Source organism: Hyperolius riggenbachi, chromosome 3 (genome assembly GCF_040937935.1).
Source record: "Hyperolius riggenbachi isolate aHypRig1 chromosome 3, aHypRig1.pri, whole genome shotgun sequence".
NCBI classification, from domain to species: Eukaryota; Metazoa; Chordata; class Amphibia; order Anura; family Hyperoliidae; genus Hyperolius; species Hyperolius riggenbachi.
In genome coordinates this window covers 218,939,741-218,961,818 of record NC_090648.1, presented here as the reverse complement: position 1 = coordinate 218,961,818, position 22,078 = coordinate 218,939,741, and the positions used below count along the sequence as shown (strand labels likewise).

At 41.6% G+C, this 22,078-nt stretch overlaps 2 protein-coding genes across 2 annotated transcripts in view; one reads left to right on the top strand and one right to left on the bottom strand.

Moving 5' to 3' along the window:
* The window catches only part of BBS4 (Bardet-Biedl syndrome 4), a 35,522-nt gene extending 30,564 nt beyond the window's left edge, over window positions 1–4,958 (top strand). Inside the window, exons 15-16 of the mRNA XM_068275757.1 lie at window positions 2,646–2,850; window positions 2,950–4,958. Of these exons, the coding sequence (XP_068131858.1) occupies window positions 2,646–2,850; window positions 2,950–3,050 (306 nt within the window). The 3' untranslated portion in view covers window positions 3,051–4,958. The remainder of the gene's footprint in view (window positions 1–2,645; window positions 2,851–2,949) is intronic.
* Window positions 4,959–19,843: 14,885 nt separating this feature from the next.
* The window catches only part of ADPGK (ADP dependent glucokinase), a 5,341-nt gene continuing 3,106 nt past the window's right edge, over window positions 19,844–22,078 (bottom strand). Inside the window, exon 2 of the mRNA XM_068273608.1 lies at window positions 19,844–21,030. Coding sequence (XP_068129709.1) covers window positions 20,463–21,030 — 568 coding nt within the window. The 3' untranslated portion in view covers window positions 19,844–20,462. The remainder of the gene's footprint in view (window positions 21,031–22,078) is intronic.

Here is a 22,078-nt window from a genome sequence, read left to right as displayed (position 1 = left end):
CTTAACAAAAATTAGAATCATGGCATATTTATACAGTGTGGCACTAATAATACAGCACAGTTTAAAATATTATTTTGCGCACCCACTCCTTACAGTATCCTACCTAATAATAGGCAAGTGTCTCTGCGTCCCATGTCCCTGTGTTTTTGGTTTTTTTTTGCGCATGTGCAGGGATGTAGAGACACTGAGCTGGTGGAATGACGCGCACGGTGCCAGGAGGGGCAGGTGTGTGTACGTGCGCATGTAGGACATATGCGCTCGCTGCCGAAAATTGATTTATGATTATTTTCTGAGCAATAAAAAAGTGAAGCCGGCACCATCCAGTTGCTCTTTTACAATTTATTTAAAGACTGTCATCATAATGCAGCTGTATGATGACAGTCTTTAAATAAATTGTAAAAGAGCAACTGGATGGTGCCGGCTTCACTTTTTTATTGTTCATACTCGACTGGTTATTGAGCTAGCCGTGGCACATCTGCCTTAAAACTACTTTTGGGGTGTGCATCTCTACACACTTTTAGCTATTTTCTGAGCAATAGAAAATTTGCTCCGACACGGACTCCGACTCCAACTTCACAGCCCTGCATATGGGAACATTTTAGTTCATATCTCTTCTCAGAAATATTTGCAGTTTGTTGTTCAGTACAAACTTTGGAGTAAAGCATTTTCAATTTTCTTGCCTCTCATTTGGAATTACTAGTTTACCAATAATTTTTATTAAAGTGTTATTGGGGGTATTTATTCCTCTAAGAAGGTTCTCAATCCAGATTATTACATATGAGGGTGATCTGCTAATATTGGGGAACTCCAAAGGAGTTTTTGGAAAATCCAAAACTAAAGCATCTGGAGATATTAGGGTGGATTCCCATCTTGGTACCACCCAAAAATCGCAAGTGTGAACTAGCCCATTGATTAACATGAGTTCTCAGTTTAAATCCGATTTTCTGTGCAGAAAACACGCAGCAAAACAGTCAAGTGTGACCTCTGCCTAAAAGATATTTCTACCTCCGGAGAAAAAAAATATCAAGCTTCGTCATGATGTCTCAGTACTTCAGCAGGAGTTGGATCCATCATTATGACTCCTTTTCCAAGTGAATAGGACTTATATCAGCTGCAGTCACAGAGTCCTGCTCCCTTTACAGATCGTATAGTGACGTCCCTTGTATAGTGGTTAGAGGACAAAAATCTGACAACAGAGAATCTCTAGTACTACCCTACAGTCTCATTGATACAGACACCATCTGATGGGGTGTGTTGCTCATCTCGATCACACCTCTTCAGATGTAGTGGACCACAAAGCATGCCTTTCCTCCAACAAAAAGGAAATTAGGGTGGTAAACTTATCACAATTATGTGTAAAAGAGATTAATAAAAGCACACATATTGGTCCACTCAGACAATATAACCAAAGTCGCCTACCTAAACTAAACTTGAACTAGACAAACTTATGAGGTAAATAATGTTATGTGTTTTACTAAATTTAAATAGAACATTATGAAGTAACAGAACAGTCTCTAATTTTTAGTTTAAGGGCTGCATTTTTAAGATGGAATTTTAAAAAGCTGCTATGACAGTCTGATGTAAATTCTGCTTCAATCAGCTGCTAAACAAAGAGAAGTTGTGACCCTTTGAACTTTTCAGCACTAAAATATTATCAGCACTATTTCCTCAGCCAAACAGAAGTGTTTTTGCTTCTGTTTACATTTCAGGACATGAGGCTGTATTCTACTTGCTATTCACTGCCTCATTTGCATAGATAACAGTGCTAGTTTTTTTTTTTTTTTTAACACTTGCAATGCGGGGAATAAGAAAGCGACTTCAGAAAAGTCATTAGTAGGACTAGTACTATATGTACCTATGTTTATCTCATGTCATTTTAGGTATGTTTTATGCAAGCATGAGGAACTAGATCATTAGGTTTCCCAATGGAAGCGAAGGAGATCTTTAGCTGGGCAGATTTGTTGGCTTTGACTCTAAAACTGGCTGACCTCAGGGGAGTCAAAACTTGAATTTTTGAGCAGGAGTGTAATTTGTAGTATCAAATTGTCTTGCAACACTGAAGGGTTCCAGGACATAATGTAAAAATCATAAGCAGCACTTTGAGGGTGTTAGCTATTAACCACTTAAGTACAGCTAAGAAATAAAACATTAAGATCAGATACATCAGTCTAATTGTTTCCAGTACAGGAAGAGTTGAGAAACTCCAGTTGTTATCTCTATGCAAACAAGCCATTAAGCTCTCCGACTAAGTTAGTTGTGGAGAGGGCTGTTATCTGACTTTTATTATCTCAACTGTAAGTGAACTGTTTACTTTTTCTCTGCTAGAGGAGAGGTCATTACTTCACAGACTGCTCTGAAAGAATCATTTTGAATGCTGAGTGTTGTGTAATCTGCACATATTATAGAATGCAATGTTAGAAAAAAACACTATATACCTGAAAATAAAAGTATGAGAATATTTTCTTTGCTGCTAATCTTCTAGTAATTATTCATAGTACACAACCAATTCATTATATCATATATTTGTTTTCGCTTCAGTGTCTCTTTAACCATTCATATGCTGAAGCTCTGTAAACTCCATACCTATCCAACAGAAAGAAGAAGTTGCTCTGTTTTGTCATGAAATTAATTTTCTGTATCTTTAGATGGTGGATATGGCCCAAAAGCTGGGAGCTGCCCTGCAGGTCGGAGAGAGCCTTGTATGGACTAAGCAAACAAAAGACCAAAAATTAAAGCAGAGACCCACAGTTAAAGGACCAGGGACAGAGCAGACTCCACTAGGCTCTAATCAGGCTCTGGGCAGAGCAATGTCTTCTGCTGCAGGATACAGCAAAGCTGCCCTCCCAAAAGGTAAGTCTGACTGCAAAAAAGTGCATTTTTCCACTGCATAAAAACACACACACACACACACACAAAAACTCACAAATGTTTAACTTTCACATCTTGCAGGATCTGGTCCTTCTGTTTCCAAACCTCCATCAATGCCATTGGAGCCAGAGGACTCTGCAAACTCGGGTTCTGCTACAGAATACAAGAGGAGTGCCAGCTAACCTATATTGGTTATGATTCTTCTGCTAAAATGGGCTCTGTAAGGACTTTAGATCACAGAGTGGTTTTATGGCCATACGTCAGAAGGTGGACACAGAGCATAGTACAATTGGATAGAAAAGGGGTCTAGATTTGAGATCAGTGGTTGGGCACAAAAGTCCCTGGCCACAGATTATCATCTACTTTGCTTCAGAAACATATAGAAATACTTTCTTATATGTTACAAGTCTATTTGTTGAGGTATACTGAATAAGAACCCCTGCGCCATTCCAAACAATGTCTGCTGACATCTCCGACAGTCACTGTTAGCATTTGAGAGATTATGTCTATAAGTTAACAAATGCTAGTATCTGATGAGCAGTATGATATTGTAAGCAACCTTCTGTTCTCTGACTGAATGTTACTGCTTTTATTGTCCTGAATATTTAATTAGATCACACCTTACTTGGGTTTATGGGAGCTAAACATCAGATTTACAGGCACTGTGCAGATTTTATATCACTTTTCTCAGGTGTGGGCAATTGAAACTCAGGTAAAATATTTAAGTGTGAGTAAACGACAGGAAAAACTGTATGACCTGAATGATCAGTACTGTAGTTCGAAACAGAAATTGGACTTCTGAAAACAGAAGGTATTTGAGATTATTCAGGTTGGAGTGAACATGTGAGGTCCCCCACAATGCATCACTTCATCACTTCTGAATATGCAAATTGTCCCTCTGTTGCCCCAGAAAGCCAAAACACATCTCCAGAACCTCTGGAATGCATGTCAGCTTGTACAGAGCCACAATAATCCAGCATGCAGACTGTTTCGTCATCATCAGTGCATGGTATGGATTAATGTGGCTCTATGCAATACCCAGAGTTACAGATTCCCCAGCAAACTCATGGTGAACCAGAACTCCTAGGAGTGTGTAAGGGGCTAAAAAGGACAAGAAAAGCCCTTTTACTAAAAAGCTATGGGACATTTCTGTTTTGCATAGGATTTTAGTAAGAGTGCTTTTTGGTGCTTTGTACTGTAGTTCAAGAAACTAGATTCTGAAACAAATCTAAATGCCAGCAATAGCTCCACCCCTAGCCTCACTTCACTTTGACCAAATTTCAGCAGCCAGAATTTCTGGAACTACTGGCTGTTATAGTTTACAGGAAAGATAAGATTTGACCGTGTATTTCCCACATGATGTATTTCTATTGCCCAGATTTGTGACAGTTTGCATTAAATTAAGAATCAAATTGTGGCATCCCTGTAGTTTGTGTGAAAATAAACTATCTTATGTATTGCAGCGGGCACATTTTTAATATATGTAGGCCCTGTTCTGCCACAGGGTTTAGTAAAGGAACCAATGTTTCCCTTTTTCTAAAAAAAAAATATTTAGCTTGTGCAGGCTGCGTTTATGCATAACTAATCTTCTAGTCTGAGTTCCAGAGGATTGGAAATGCTTGTATGACCTGATAATAGCAGTTTCTGTACTGCAGTGCTTATATGCTAGATGCTAAAGGTTTGCTTAGCGCAAACAAAATTATTATTTTTTTTTAAAGTACAGGATGGTAGATCTAAAAATAAATAAGATATGTTGTAACTTAAAGGACCAATATCACAACTGTAACATTAAAATACACATTTAACCACTTGATGACCCACCCTTTACCCCCCCTTAAGGACCAGCGCTGGTTTGATTGATCTGTGCTGGGTGGGCTCTGCAGCTCCCAGCACAGATCAGGGTGCAGGCAGGGAGATCAGATTGCCCCCCTTTTTTCCCCCCTATGGGGATGATGTGCTGGGGGGGTCTGATCTCTCCTGCCTGCTGTGGGTGGCGGGGGGGGCACCTCAAAGCCCCCCTCCGCGGCGAAATTCCCCCTCCCTCTCCTACCTGCTGCCTCCCCCTGGTGTTCCGGGCTGCACAGGACGCTATCCGTCCTGTGCAGCCAGTGACAGGATGTGGTCTGTCACATGGCGGCGATCCCCGGCCGCTGATTGGCCGGGGATCGCCGATCTGCCTTACGGCGCTGCTGCGCAGCAGCGCCGTACAAATGTAAACAAAGCGGATTATTTCCGCTTGTGTTTACATCTAGCCTGCGAGCCGCCATCGGCGGCCCGCAGGCTATTCACGGAGCCCCCCGCCGTGATTTGACAGGAAGCAGCCGCTCGTACGAGCGGCTGCTTCCTGATTAATTAGGCTGCAGCTGGCGACGCAGTACTGCGTCGCTGGTCCTGCAGCTGCCACTTTGCCGACGCACGTTATGAGTGTGCGGTCGGCAAGTGGTTAAAGGGACCCTGAGCAGTAGCTATAAATGAAATCGGTACTTACATGGGACTTCCTCCAGCCCACCGTATGCCGCGATGTCCTACGGCGTCCTCGTGGCTCCTCTCCTGGTCCCGCTGGCCACTTAATTAGCGGCGACACCAGGGCCAAGTGTCGGTCCGTCACTTCCTGAATGGTGACGCTACGCATCATCACAGTGGCCATCGTAACAGTCCTGCACATACGTGTTTTTCTAACACTGAACAGCACATGCGCAGGACTGTCACGCCAGCCGCTGTGATGACGTGTAGCGGGCAGGTGGATGGATGACGTGAAGTGTCGGGCCGACAGTTGGCCTGGGTGTTGCAGGTAACGAAGTGGGGCGGGAGAGGAGCCAGGAGGACACCGGAGGACCTCGTGGCTGACTGTGGGCTGGAGGAAGCCCCAGGTAAGTAACTATTTCATTTAAAGCTACTGCTCAGGGTTCCTTTAAAGAGGAGCTGTCAGCCATACTATCTCAGAAAAAACATATATAAGATAAATATTTACTCTAGGTAGCAAACTACCAATCGGGCAGGAGGGGTGCTACCCCAGACCGTCATTCACAGCCGCTCACTGCTCCCACTTGCTTTTTATTAGAAGCTGATGGTCTCAAGGGCGGGATCACGGTTCCATCATTGGGGCCAATCACTGCTCTCCCCGTTGTGTCATTCTTCTTTACTATGTATAATTAATTTACTGACATTTTTATTTTTATTTATTTTGTATGGGTGGAGAAATGGGGTCGTTACTGATATCTGTTCTACATTTCAAGTCAATCACCCTATTAGCTATATATTTATTGAGAGAACATTGACGTGTTCAATACTTATTTTCCCCACTGTATGTATGTGTACACTTGTATTTTGAATTTTACTGTTTTTCATGATTGGTCCTTTTTTTAGAAAGTAACTTAGATCATCCATCAGATGTAACTAGTCTTTGTAGGATGATTTGAAGTAAGGATAGTGGTGGAAAATCCTCAAAGATCAGTAATAAATATGCAAAGTGTACAGCTATTTCTTTGTGACTGTTTTTTGTCTGATGCACTTTTTAAAGGAAAAGATAATGTTCCGTGAACTGGAGTGTGAAATGAAGCCTATTTTCAATGTCCTGCTTTTCTGAGCGTCAGAAAAAAAAAATGGTAAACCTTTTAGGTCTCGCTCACAGGATATACATCTGTATGGAAACATAGTGCTCATGTTAATTAATAGGCTTGTTCACATCATTCACATTTGTGTAAGAAGAACGGACAGCTTGCTTCATTGCTCCAGATGCTATGGGCGATTTTCGATCCAATGAATTTTATGCAGATGAGTACATACAGTAGGATGCAAAGGTTTGGGCAACCTTGTTAATAGTCATGATTTTCCTGTATAAATCGTTGTTTGTTACAATAAAAAGTCAGTTAGCTATATCATACAGGAGACACACACAGTGATATTTGAGAAGTGAAATGAAGTTTATTGGATTTACAGAAAGTGCGTAATTGTTTAAACAAATTAGACCGGTGCATACATTTGTGCACCACAAAAGAAATGAAATCAATATTTAGTAGATCCTCCTTTTGCAGAAATTACAGCCTCTAAACGTTTCCTGTAGGTTCCAATGAGAGTCTGGATTCTGGTTGAAGGTATTTTGGACCATTCCTCTTTACAAAACATCTCTAGTTCATTTAGGTTTGTTGGCTTCTGAGCATGGACAGCTCTCTTTAACTCGCACCACAGATTTTCAATTATATTTGGGTCTGGGGACTGAGATGGCCATTCCAGAAAGTTGTACTTGTTCCTCTGCATGAATGCCTCAGTGGATTTTGAGCAGTGTTTAGGGTCGTTGTCAACTTTAAGATTCCCAGTACCTGCACTGGCCACACAGCCCCACAGCATGATGGAACCACCACCATATTTTACTGTAGGTAGCAGGTGGTTTTCTTGGAATGCTCTGTTTTTTCCTCCATGCATAACGCCCCTTGTTATGCCAAAATAACTCAATTTTAGTTTCATCAGTTCACAGCACCTTATTCCAAAATGAAGCTGGCTTGTCCAAATGTGCTTTAGCATACCTCAATCGGCTTTGTTTGTGCTGTAGGAGGAGAAAAGTCTTCCTCTGCATCACTAACCATTCGGCTCTCTTTACACAAGGAGATGCTGTATGTAAAACGATGTACAGTGACTCCATCTGCAGCAAGATGATGTTGTAAGTCTTTGGTGCTGGTCTGTGGTTTGACTCTTGACTGTTCTCACCATTTGTCGCTTCTGTTTATCTGAGATTTTTCTTAGTCTGCCACTTCGAGCCTTGACTTGAACTGAGCCTGTGGTCTTCCATTTCCTCAATATGTTTCTAACTTCGGAAACAGACAGCTTTCTGTATCCTTCCCCTAAACCATGATGGTGAATAATTTTTGTCTTCAGGTCATTTGAGAGTTGTTTTGAGACCCCCATGTTGCTACTCTTCAGAGAAAATTAAAAATGGGAGGGAAACTTACAATTAACCCCCTTAAATACTCTCTCATAATTGGATTCACTTATGTACGTAGGTCAGGGTCACTGAGCTTACCAAGCCAATTTGAGTTCCAATAATTAGTTCTAAAGGGTTTGGCATCAATAAAATTACAACTGTACCCAAATTTATGCACCTGCCTAATTTTATTTAAACAATTATTTTCGCATCCCAATGTAAATGAATGTATCCAAGCTCCTAAGCATTCTGCTGCAAGTGCTCACAGGAGCTCAGCCTGAGGCAGAGGAGGCTTTTACTGAAGCATACACAAGATTTCAGAGGTGAGAGGAGGGGAATGGAGTTTTCACAGGCTGAGGGGTGGAGAAGTAGAGCAACTTGGCTGTGTAATGATAAGCAGAATATGGCTGCTCTAATTGTATCCCAGGAAGAAAAAATTATATACTATTGAAGCTGTTTGCATCTGGATTTACTGCGTAAATTATCTAAACTTTAGATAAGATATATAGACAAGTTACTTTCTATAGCTAGTTTTTCATCTCTGATCTGCTTTAAGCACAAATTGGAGAACAGTGATCCTCCTGAAGACACTACACTTAGTGCCTGAGTAACTTTGGGCTATTATTAAACTTTATTTAGCACTTAACTGAAGTTTTGTTTGTAGAACTGCTTAAAGAGAACCCGAGGTGTGTTTAAAGAATGTTATCTGCATACAGAGGCTGGATCTGCCTATACAGCCCAGCCTCTGTTGCTATCCCAAACCCCACTAAGGTCCCCCTGCACTCTGCAATCCCTCATAAATCACAGCCTCGCTGTGAGGCTGTGTTTACATCTGTAGTGTCAGTCTCAGCTGCTCCCCTATCTCCTGCAGAGCTCTGGTCCCTGCCCTCGTCCCTTCCCTCCAATCAGCAGGGAGGGAAGGGATGTAGGCGGGGACTGGAGTTCTGCAGGAGGCGGGGAGAGCAGCAGACTGACACTATAGAGATAAACACAGCCAGCTCTGACAAGCTGTTTGTCAGCAGCGTGGCTGATTTATGAGAGAGTGCAGGGGGACCTAAGGGGGGTTTGGGATAGCAACCGAGGCTGGGCTGTATAGGCAGATCCAGCCTCTGTATGCAGATAATATTCTTCAAACCCACCTCGGGTTCTCTTTAAACTGATCTGAAATAATAAAACCTACTAACAGGTGAAGTGAATAACTGATTGTCTCATTTTAATGGCACCTGTAAAACAGGGGTAAAGATTATTCAGGAAATGAACAGTCAGTTCCTGAAAGTGTGCTAGAAGAAAGAAAGATATGGGGGGGGGGGGGGGGGGGTTTAAATATCTCAGCAACTTTAAGGGCTAAGTTGTGATGGTCCAATACCAAAGAGGAGCTGCAGTATCAATAACTGCTAACACCCCCCCCCCCCCCCCCCCCCCCAAAAAAAGAAAAAATAAAACAACCCTATAATACTGACCATGACAGGAATTTGTCACATAGTCCTAAGCACAAAGCCATGAGGGTACCTACATGTCTACTGTACTAAAATATAACTTTTACTGTCATGCTTAAGAACAGTGTATATGTTACGGCCAGAACCCGAAGTCTGGACACTGAGTTCTGGCTGGTTGGTGTGAATATTTCAGTGCTCTCCAGCTCAGAAGAGTATCAATGAATTGGGATGACATTTCTATATTTGTACAAAAAATAAAACATTCTTCACTAGGTACAGTCCAAATATTAAGACAATTTATAAATGTAAGTGAGCACAATAGATACAGTAATTTAATATTTAAAGATTTTATTCCTTATGTTTAGACTTCAGCTTACTCAACATACGGCATACGGTGGGCCTACAATAAAGGCTGAGTTGTTCTTTAATGGTTGTTAAACACTTCCTCCTCCTTTGGGTGATAAATAGAAGCTTTGTACTGTTGCAACCCTAACAGATATTTTTGGAAGCCTTTTATCAAGATAAATTAAAGTTGTTACAACAGCTGCAGAAATAAATATTTTCATTTTTCCCATCGCAGAATTTCCTTTCTTAATGGCAATATTCTGCACCTTATTTTGTTTTATAGTAAGGGGGTTAATGGGAGTGAAATGCTTTTATGGGAGAAGGCTGCTCTAATTAATGACCATAAACGCATCATTTAATTTTAAAGGAAACCTGTAATATTAAAAGTCATGTACCTGGTGCTTCTGCCCTACAGTCAATCCTATGCCACGGTCAAGTTTACTTTGCGCTGACTTGCAAGGCAACATCCACTGCACCTGCATGGTCCTGGCTGTGCGTTCCCTCCTTCGTGCTCGTCTCTGGGAGCATCCTGCGCAGTACAAGAAAACCTAGCACTCTGCCTGCGCAAGACTCTTCTGGCCACAGGAGTGCAAACAAGGACATGTGCAGCCAGGGCTACGCAGGTGCTGTGGCCAGCGACTGAAGAAACTGAGCTGTAGCAGGGGACTGGAGGATCGTTGAGTACCAGCATGGGCACAGGAAAGCTGCAGGGGCCTGGCAGAAGTAACAGGTAAGTGAAACTTTTAATGACATTACAGGTTTCCTTTAGGCCTGGATCCCACTAGGAGTGCTTTGTGATTTGAAAAGCTTTTGCTAATGTAATGCTATGGATGTGATCCCACTTGAGCAGTGTGATTTTATAAAAAAAAAAAAAAAAAACCATAGCATTGCATTAGCAAGAGCTTTTTCAAATCACTAGCACTTAGAAAAGGGTGCTTGTGGGTTTGAGCCCTTAATGTTGCTAAAACTTTGATTTTGTGATCAAACAGCACATCCTACTAACCCTGCAATATAAATTATCCTGACCAGATGAGACTTTGTGCATAGAAAATCAAATGTCACGTGCAATTAAAAAACAAAATCTAATCTAGGACTTTAATAATATATATTACGGAGGTGTCATCAGATCACTTGATACTCAACCTTTGTAACATCAAAACATCCATCTTTGTTGTCATGAACAGAATGACAGATGCCAGTTAGTTTAGTAAATCGGGTCCTGCTGGATGAACGTCCACTCATGTATCACTTATATGTAATTCTGTCGCGTGTATATTTGTAATGACAGATTGTATCACTTTCCTTGAGACAAAAAAGAGACACTTTAAGTATTACTATTTATTAAAAAAAAGTTACAAAGTACTTCTCACGAAACAATATCACAAAAGTGTGATTTCCTTTTCCAGTGATCTAAAAATACAGACTATGCAGAATAAGAAAAAAAAAAAACACAAAGGTATTGTGGCCAGTTGTCCTAAACAGGGTAAAATATGCAACTACTACAAACACATTTTTTACATTTTAAACTGATGACCTGATGAATATGAATGAGAAGAATAAATATAAATAATTGTTTTGGTATAGGACTAACAGCAGAATCAGTAAGTCATCAGTTGCCCCAACAGAATAGCACAAAGATCAAGTGAGTGTGTATATATATATATATATATATATATATATATATATATATATAATATCTCCAGAAGCCTGGAGCCCAACATTTTAAAGTGTATGACTCAATTAGGGTTGTTACACTGGGTTTTACTTATTTCTAGTGAAACCACAGAAGAATGTGATCAGCAAACCTGGAGCGGATTTAAAAAAAACTTGTATCTTATGTGGTGACCACAGAATATTGCAAACGGCAAACAACACTTTTAAAACAAACAAAAACAAACAGTCCATGTTTGCTGGATCTGGTATTTTTTTTCCAAAACGTCAACAAGTCTTAAGTCAACATCGGTGTTGTATTTTAAATAGGTCATATATACATACACACAGACACTAACATATTGAGTTGAACTGTACATACAAGTTAAAGACAAAGCAAATGTGAAAAACTATAAATATTTTGGTCCCAGTTAAAAGAAGCTTCCCTATAGGCAGTGGAAGAGCTTGGAAATGGATGTTTGTAATGCAAAACAGAGTGTATATTAAGGTAAACAAGCTGATCTCTATCCTTGTCAATCCATCCTGTGACCTGCCCTGGGGCTGTAACTCTAGTGCATTATTCAGTAACTACATGGACCTATCACACATGTCATTCTACTAAGTTCACATGAGACTTATAGCTGACCAACACAGATAATAAGGGTGCATAATATCAAATCAGAGGTTCATTTAAAAGAACTATGTGAGGTCTCCTCAATTTGCCATTAAAGGAGTCTATTAAGTGAAAGAAAATGTGGCCAGTTAGTTACCTGGGGCTTCTTCCAGCCCACTGAGGTTTTCCTGGTGCTTCGCCATCATTCCGCGTTGCTCCATTATCCTTGTGTGTCACCCTCCATAAGCTGTGCAACCTAGCAAGTCCCTGGCCCTTGCGCATGCTCAGCACGGCACCTACTCGATCGTGCTCCCATAGCTAGAAATATTCTAGCAATTTTTACTTCGCAAATGCAAAACCCTCTTGGTAATGGGAGCGCGATGGAGGAGGCAAAGTGCTGTGCATGCAGTTGGAGGGGGACAGCAGAAGAATGGAGCAACATGGATTGATGAGGAAGACTTCAGGGGGCTGGAAGTAGCCTGAGGTAAGTAACTGGCCACATTTTTTCCCACTTAGTTTCCTTTTAAATAACATTTTGTAGTCTACAACCCCCCCCCCCCCCCCCTCCTTTAAAATTATCAGTTGCAAAAGTTTGTAACAGTCCCACAAACTGTTTTTCTTCAAGCAAGGTAATCATACATGGATTTTTTTTGGCAGATTCCATTACTTTCAGTTTGCTCATAATCTTATTCAGCGCCACCTTTCTGCTGCATTTATTTTTTAACAGTTTTTGGATTAGACCCATGAATTGGAGCAGTAGTTATTTTTTTTCTTACTGACAAGTCAGTAACACTATAGTTTTGCACTACATTAATCACTACAACACCAGCAGGGTGGCAGTATTATCACTTTTAATCAGATTTTAGCAGCAATCTCATCACAGTACAAAATGCAGAAATATCACATAACTCACATTTTTGTGTGTGGAATCGTTCTCTGTATGGCCACCTTTACATTGGTTTATTCGATTAAATGCTTGACAGTTTCAGAGACAACAGAACTTAGTTGTCTTTAGTGGAAGAAGGTTGCTCATTAATATTAACCAGCGATCTTCCATAGTAGACTACAAGCTGGGAAAACTGTATTTGAAGACTAACCACGACAGCTGGAATAACTTGCACAATATTTTGCAAGCAAGTTTTTCTTTAAAGTGAACCTCTGGACTAAAAATCATCTCAGCAGCACTGAAAAGGCCTGGTGTTTTTTTAACAGTTTCACAGCATCAGAACTTTGTTTCTCTTATCCAAGCCACATTTTTAGCTGCACAGAAGAAAACTGCCCGGGCTTTTTTCCCCTGATGCTGTGCAAAGCATGATGGGATTTCTGATGTTGTTGTTCTCGTTCTGCTGTTTTGGTGCAAATTTTTTTTTTTACATTTTGAATTTGACATTTGAAGCCTAGCGTGTGCAGCTGGGAGGGGTTAACAGGACACAGGACAGTTGGAACTGTGTCTCCTGCTCCTTGTGACCTCCTTTTAACCAAAAAGATGGCTGCCCCCATGACAAAGATGGCAGCCCCCATGAATCACAAACATTTGCCTGTTCTTTTAAAACAGGGTGGGTAAAAAATTATATTACCTATCTATTCTAATTAACATAACTAATGTAACTTAATGACAGTATGTTTGTTTAGGCTGAAGTTCCCCTTTAAGCACATTAATTGACACTTTGATGCAACTAGATTTAGCAGCCCACAAAGTTTTCTGGATCGGGACAACTGGTCATAGAATTCTGTTTTGTATAAACTCTATTGCTTAGGCTATAATAGGTAGCGATGTAAACATCTGGCCTGCAAGTTTATAAGGCACAGTAGTTGGTGTTCATAGAACACCTGGTTATCTGAAATGAGTTTGTAGCAGCAAGGTGGCCTTGTTCATTCTTGTGCTTAGTTTACAATTTTAACTGGAGTGCTTGTTTATATGGTTTTCAATTGTTCCTCTTTACCAAAAAGTGCTAGGATACAGAGATCCTCATTTTTACTCTCATAAAACACATGGGCAATGACATAATCTGAACTCAGCCAAGTCTGCCTCTCTAAAGCAGCCCAACTTCCTGATCGAAAAATAAGAAACAGTGCAGAGAAAGCTGAAATGCTAGGACACTGCTGAATAATGAAAACAGGATACCATTACTGCAAAAGGAGCAGTCTGGGCAAACTGGAAAACTCACACTATAGCTCTGCACTTAAAATAGCAACTATGATGATGTAATATTGGTGGTGCATTAATTCTTATTGTTTGCCAAGGGTTAGTGCACATATCGCTCCTCAACAGACCCGCACCTTTTCAAAACAATTGCCAACATACAGGCTAGAAGTTGAATTCTTGGGACCACAATAAAATGAAAGTTGTCGAACCCCAACCCATCATTAACAGCGAACTGAAAAATGCAATTAGAATTATAAAAATGGCCGGCACATGACTCATTTGATTGCTTTTTCCAGCCCCTAGAAGTCTCTGTGTCCCTTGGCTAAGCCGCGTAGCCACCCACTCATCAGCTGTTCCCTCCATAATGATCATCGATTCGTCCAGGTTGGCTCCTTGGGTGTTCAGTCACATTTACGTGGCTGGGAGCGTTCTGCGCTCTCAGCCAGTAGCACTGCACCTGTACAGAACTCTCCCATCCATAGGAGCACGCCCGCGAGCGGCATGTGTGCACACTCATGCATGTGCTGAATAAGCCGGGTTGCTGGCCATTATGGAGAAACCAGCTGATGAGTGGGTGGCTTTGCAGCTGCGCCAAAGGACACAGAGACTTCTAGGGGCTGGATGAAGCCCCAGGTAAGTCAAACTTATTTCTTTAGGTCACCTGATGTATACTTTAAAAAGTCCTTGACGCAATACTTTTGTCCCGCAAAAAAATATTGGGTTCTGTGCCACAACTTCTATTCTGCAGGACTATAAGAAAGCAATCAAACTAAAAATAAGATTGCAACATCTTAATGAAAAACAAAAAAAGTGTTTAATGGGATTTTGATTTGAAAGCCCTAATTTATGCTCCCAGTCGTTAGTTTGCCTTATGGTCTGACGAGAAGTAAACTGCCAGTGCAAAAAGGGAAGAAACGGTAAGAGCTATAAGGCTACTTTCACGCTGGTACATTGCGTTGTAAAAACAATTGTAAAAGCAATGTAGCTGTCAAGGTTTTAAAGGTTATGGAAAAGAATATTCCTGGATGAATGCAGAGTTTCAGAAAATAGCAAGCAGGCATACTTACTGTAAATAAGGAATGCAAGGAAGTAGATGATAACAAGGGGATAAATTAGAGGTCTCTATAAGACTGGGTATATACATGGAATGTTCTATACAAGGATAGGAATGGTAAACAAGAAATATGTAAGGGACCACACAGAAGCATTAGTTATTAAGAGGAAAGGTTAGGAATCTACAGAGAAAAATATAGAAGAACAGACATCACCGATACTTGTGCTCATGGAATGTGTTGAGGAGGGACACTAAATTGGTTTTACTGTAGAATGCAGCGATGACAACAAAGTAGTAGGAAGTAATGGGCTGAACGATTAAAGAGCCTAGATTTATGCTACTGATGTTCTTTTAGGAACTATGTAAGACAAAAGACTGGCTGCTGAAAATAAAAGATCAGCTTAGGTCTCCATAGGTTAGGACTTCAATAAAAAGCCCCATAAAATGCTTTGCTGGCATGAAAAGGAAGTGTAATGTTTTTTTCAAATTCTGCAGACTAGGTTCCAGCAATATAAAGTATGGACCATGAACTACCATATATAGAAGCTGAATTTTGAAGAGAGCAACAGAGAACAAAATGCTAAATGGATCTTAGAGAAAGTTAGGAAGTTCCAGAAAGGGGTCCTGCTCCACTGTATGGACTATTCTGAGACTTGATGGTTTGAACCATACCTATGGAAAGTTCTCAGAGAAATGTGAATACTGTCTCACCTCATCCATTTCCTGAGGAATCTCTATGTACACCAAGTAGTAACAGAACTGAAAATGGAACAAATGACTAGTTCAAGATCGGGAAAGAAGAAAGACATGGCTGTCTTTTGTCACTTGTCTGATTTGTTGATATGCTGAACACATAATGAAGAATGTTGGCTTAGACAAATTAGATGGTAGACATAAATATATCAGGAGAAATATTAACAACTTCCTATATCAAAAAGATAGAGCTCAGATAGCCAAGTGCAAGTGTGCTAAAAAGCCAGTTAAAGGTTTGCGCTACAGAAAAATACACTAAAGCTATGTACACACATTAAATGACCCTGAACTGAAACAGACATGACGATTGTCTCAGTTGAAAAAGGTATGTAAAAAAAGTGTCCAAAATGCTGCTGGCCCCCTCGTTGGGCAGGATGGATTGTTGTCCACTGATCTGCATTTCTGCAGCAGGAACATAAAAAGAAGTTCACACTGCTGGGCACCACTCACTTGCTGGCTTCCCCTGCTCCTTCCCCTAGAACAGTACATGCTGCTAAGCTGCTAGCAGAGGAACATGTTTGCAGAACTTATGTAAAAACTGTTGCCTGAACTAATTTGCGAGTATAGTTTCGGCCAACAAGACTTAAAAAGTTGAAGTAGAGACTTTTTTACTGGGTTTGTATATCTAGATGATGACTGCAGCCACAGATTTAAAACGTTTGCAGTTTGGGAGTAAAGCTTCAGCAAATGAGCACAATACACTAAGGGCATTATTGCTATTTTTACCCAATATACTAAGGGCCCTTTCACACTGTGAAAGTTGCAACGCAATCAAATAACTCAAAACCTAAAACTCACATTGTATGGTAGAGTTGCGGTGTACCCATACCGTGAGGCATACAGTACAGTGAAAGTATGCCTCAGTTCCACTGTAAACGCACACGTTGTCCTGTTAACACACAGCATGCTGAGTTACTGCATAGGAGCCTGCCGCTCCTCACAAGATGTGCAAGCCCCATAAGAATATAATTGCATCACTTCATAATTACATTGTCCCTTGCAATGCACTGAGTGTAGATGGCCCTAAAGAGTAGAGACTTAACTATGCCAACTAAGAGATAAAAAAAAATATAGATAGATAGAGACCTGATCTCTCCAATAGTTATCTCTCCAATAACTCAAGGATGTGAGAGCTGGATTATAATTAAGACGCTGTTTAAAAATAAAGATAGTTAAATAACAATGTTGAAGAATCACATTAATTGGCTATAACAGAAATAAGCCAAGATTGCACGCTAGAAATGAAAATTCTGTTTTTTTGGCCATATAGTGCAGTCTACTACAGTATCACCAGAAAAGACCTTGATGTTGGCAAAAAAACTGAGAGGAACAGAAGAGGTGTGAAAGATTAAGATTCATATACAGTAAATTTGTGAAGCCATAAATGTGCCCATTCAAGACCACAGAGAAGTAGGAGCTACCGGTAGCAGACAGACCTGTTCTCTGCACAGGTGTTACCAGATGTCATCATCACTGGAAGAAAAATATAATTATGAGGGTGCAGTTAGTTTAACATAGAGGCAGTGGGACAAGTTTGAGGCAGATTATTCAGACCAGCACAAACTGCTCCTTGTTCACCATTTGTATGATCACAGTGTAACTTATACTGTACCTATTTGGGGTTGACTTGTCAGTATATTTAAATTAAGTAAAATAATGCAAGTATACTGCATTATAGATAATGGACTCATTGTAAGTTATTTTAAGCACACTTAGATATAGGTTCACTAATAGTTTAAAGCAAACGTGTCACACTTGACATATCATCTGCTAAGCTGTTGTATGCAGCTTTCCAATCCTCCCATACTCAGGAGAAATAGTATAATGTGTTTTGGGGTGTATTTTTACAAATACCCATGCTGGGTGGGAGAAATATCTCTGTAAATGAGATTGTAAATGGACAATTGTGTGTAAGGAAAAAAAACAGATATTTCTCCCACCCAGCATGGGTATGTGTAAAAATACACCCCAAAACACATTATACTACTTCTCCTGAGTACGGTGATACCACATGTGTGACACTTTTTTTGCAGCCTAGGTGCGCTAAGGGGCCCAAGTAGTCTGGAAACCAAATGCCTCAAAATGACTGTACAGGGGTATAAGCATCTGCAAATTTTGATGACAGGTGGTCTATGAGGGGCCGAATTTTGTGGAACCGGTCATAAGCAGGGTGGCCTTTTAGATGACAGGTTGTATTGGCACTGAAGTGCAGGAAGTTCTCAAATCGTGACCTGGACATGGCAGCAGAGAACATGGGCATGTGATGTATTGGGTGCGTAGATCAATAAGACCGCAATACATTCTTTTTGACTAGACCCATGTTAAGGAGAAGGCCCCCCAAAAATGTTACGTTCTGAACTTGGAGTGGTTTCCACCGAAAAAGGCTGGGCATGGTAGCTTCTTGGATTGGCGGTTGCGTATTGTGTAGCATAACGGTTGGTCTCAGCCACAATTAAGTCGTAGAGACCAGCAGTAATCAGAGAAAAAAAAAATTCTGTCACTGCGGTGGAGCGGGAGAGGGTTTGGTTGGGTGATCAGAAGCCCGCAGGGGGCAGATTAGGGCCTGATCTGATGGATAGGAGTGCTAGGGGGGGTGACAGGAGGCGCTTGATGGGTGTCTCAGGGGGTGATTAGAGGGGAAAATAGATGCAATCAATGCACTGGGGAGGTGATCGGAAGGTGATCTGAGGGTTTGGCCGAGTGATCAGGAGCCCACACGGGGCAAATTAGGGCCTGATCTGATGGGTAGGTGTGCTAGGGGGTGACAGGTGGTGACAGGAGGTGATTGATGGGTGTCTCAAGGTGTGATTAGAGGGGGGAAAATAGATGCAAGCAATGCACTGGTGAGGTGATCAGTGCTGGGGTCTGAGGGCGTTCTGAGGGTGTGGGCGGGCGATTGGGTGCCCAGGGGCAGATTAGGGTCTGATCTGATGGGTAGCAGTGACAGGGGGTGATCAGTGGGAGATTAGATGGCAGAACAGATGTAAACAATGCACTTTGGAGGTGATCTGAGGGTGGGTCTGCAGGCGATCTGATGGTGTGGTGGGTGATCAGATGCCCATAAGAGCAGGTTAGGGTCTGATCTGATAGGTGGCAGTGACAGGTGTTTACAGGGGAGGATAGATGTATACAGTACACGGGGGGGGGGGGGGGGGGGGGGAGTCTGGGGAGGATCTGAGAGTGTGGGGGGGGTGATCAAAGAGCCCGCAGGGGGCAGTTTAGGACCTAACCGAAAAAATAGCATTGACAGATAGTGACAGGGAGTGATTGATGGGTGATTAGGGGGGTGATTGGGTGTAAACAGGGGTCTGGGGGGTGGGCGATCAGAAGGAAGGGGGGGGGGGCAGATCAGTGTGCTTAGGTGCTTACCTGAGGAGCTGCAGCCTGCCCTGGTGGTCCCTCGATCACAGGGTAGAAGGCAGCCTGTATAATACACTTTGTATCCATTACAAAGCGTATTATACACTTCCATGGCGACGATCGGGCAGCTAGTAACCCGCCGGCGCTTCCGAATGGCGGGTTACTGCGCAGGGGGGGGGGCGGAGCCTGTCACCGGCAGCTGATCGCGTCACGCATGCCGCGATCGCCGCATAACCACGCCCGCCGTCGATGGGTGTTCTGCGGTCGTTTGGGCCCAGCCCTTGCCACCGCCCATCGGCTGTGGGCGGTCGGCAAGTGATTAAAGAGAGCCCGAGGTATGCTCATGAAATAAAAAAAAAAATTAGATGTCTGGGCAGATCAGGTAGCCTCCAAAAAACGCAGCTCCCGTGGGCCGCAATGACCCACTTTCACTTTCGTGACCTCTGGGTCATGACGCTGGAATGAGAGATTCATCCTCTCATTCACAGCGTGCAGGGAGGCGGTGGAGCGACAGGGGGCGTAGCAGCTCTGGAAACCCTGCAGGCGTTTTAAACAGGAAATCCCTCCCCCTAGGTTTACCTCAGAGATAGCAACAAATAATGTCCCTAATCTCAGGGGGCCATAGCGCGTGGGGGGGAGGGGGGGCACAGAGGCATGTCATGAGACAGAGAACATGCCTCTGTGTCCCATCTGCCCCCCCCCCCCCCCCAAACCACCTCGGGTTCTCTTTAATGAAGTGTCAGCTGTTGCAGCACTGGGTAAAAAGAAGATGGGGAACAGTTTATATCATTTTGGCTCTTTTTTTTTTCACTTTAAGGATAACGTGAGATCATCTATCTAGAGAGTGCTGCTCTACCAAAAGTGGACCATGTAAAAAAAAAAGAGTTTTGTTGTGTTTGTATTTATATACTATTTGACTAAGATATTAATACATCCACATATTTTAAAACATTAAAAAAAAGATTTACCGCGGTGTACTTATGTTTTCACATGACTGTATGTACATAAAACATCTTGATAGTACAGGTTAGAAAATAAGAGTAGGCTGTAAACCCACATAAAGGAGGCCCTGTGGCAAATGTTTTACCTCTATATAGTTTGCACTAGTTACATACAAAACAAAGTGCTATGGTATAAACAATTACTGCATCTCACTGTAACATTTTCACATAAGGCTGACATTAGAATCTGCATTTGGTGATCCTCTGGAAAGTATTGTAAAGCATGGCTCTAAGCAGCCTTGAAGTAACTGAGATTCCTCTTTTCAGTGCTAGCAGCAGATATGACCTGTGTGTCATTATTAGCACAAAATTATTTCTTCACTGAGTTTTAGCTTCTGAAAACAATAACCCCTCTGCAGATATAGCATCTCCCAACCCAACGGTCCTAACGGGGTCTTTGCATATCAGCACTGGTGTGAAATGGAAACTCACTCCTCCCTTGTGCCATACTGCCACAGGCTCCTTGGCACTTACCCTGGCGGTGGGGCCCATGTCTGTTCGAGAGGTAGAAAATTCCAATGGGCTCTTCAACATTACTCGTGAAGGTTCAATTATTTCAGTGGCACAAGCTTGAGCCCCAGCAACTCTAGCACCTGCAGCAACGGCAGCCACCTGGTTTCCCCAGAAGCCATCTACGGTGGCAATAATATGGTAGGCTAATGTGTGAAAATGGACTCTGGTTAGAGCAGAATTTTCCTGAGCAGAGCTCTTCAGGATCCAAAGCAAGATGTCACTCACTATTCCAACATCCGGGATTCCTGACCAAGCTGGGACAGTAGAGTGAGGACCAGAGGCTGATTGACTGAGGAAGAGAAGTTCTTGCTCATTGAGACCTAGAGAGCTGATCACTGGAAAGACCTGCTGACCAAAGAACAAAGAAGGATACCTTATGACGAAAGAAAACAGTATGTATATACACATTTCATAATAGATGCTTCAGCTATAAAATGCAAAGAGCAATAGCCAAGATAATTAAATAAGGACACTTTCCGTAAATTGGGTTGATATAAGCCATTACCATGTATACATAATTATTTGTCTACTGTACTTTGGCATTTGATCATTATTTAAAATTCACAAAAGTTAAGAAAATTGGGCTGATGACCTTTGCTGCCTTGTATACAAAACAAATCCAATGCCAACCCTTAGAAGAAACCTGTAGTGATATGGATGATACTATCTTAATTCTCTTGTTAAAAATGATGTTTGCCTTGCTGTTAGATTAATCCTCTGCTTATAACTGCATCTGCATCAAACGCAAGAACAAGTATACAGACCATGTGTTTAAATCAGGATGATACATCTTGAAACCTCCTCTGTAAAAAACCCAGCTACATAAAGGAAACTATCGACCTCCTGAACCAAATGGTAGCCATCGGCCCAGTGCCTGAAGGAACCATTCTGACCACAATAGATGTGGAGTCTCTATATACAAACATCCCCCATAATTTTGGCATTGTGGCCTGTCGTTAATATCTTCAAGGTTGGAGCATGCCTGTAGAGCCAGTTGCTGTACTGATAAAATTCACCAATAAACTATCATCCTGATTCAATAACTAGGCAACAGTTACAAAAAACAAAAACAAAAAAAAAACACAGCGAGTCAAGATGGTAGCTTTCCATTTAAAAGGAAAAAAAGAAAGAAAAAAAGTGCCCGAAAAAGCCTTGTTTTGACTGTCTCCCTTGAATTTATCACATAACTAAGCCAAAATGAACTATGCCAACTAAGCTTTCCTTTCTATACACAGCTGTCTGTACTGGTAATTACATCATTAAGTATAATGGCTACATTCAAGGTTTACTGTAATATAAGCTGCCATAAGGAGTTAGAAGACAGTCTCATTGTATTGGATGCCAAACTAATTCCTTTTTAAACAATCCATTAAAAACAAAACAAAAAAAAAAGGCAAGAAAAAGCACACGATTCACTAAAG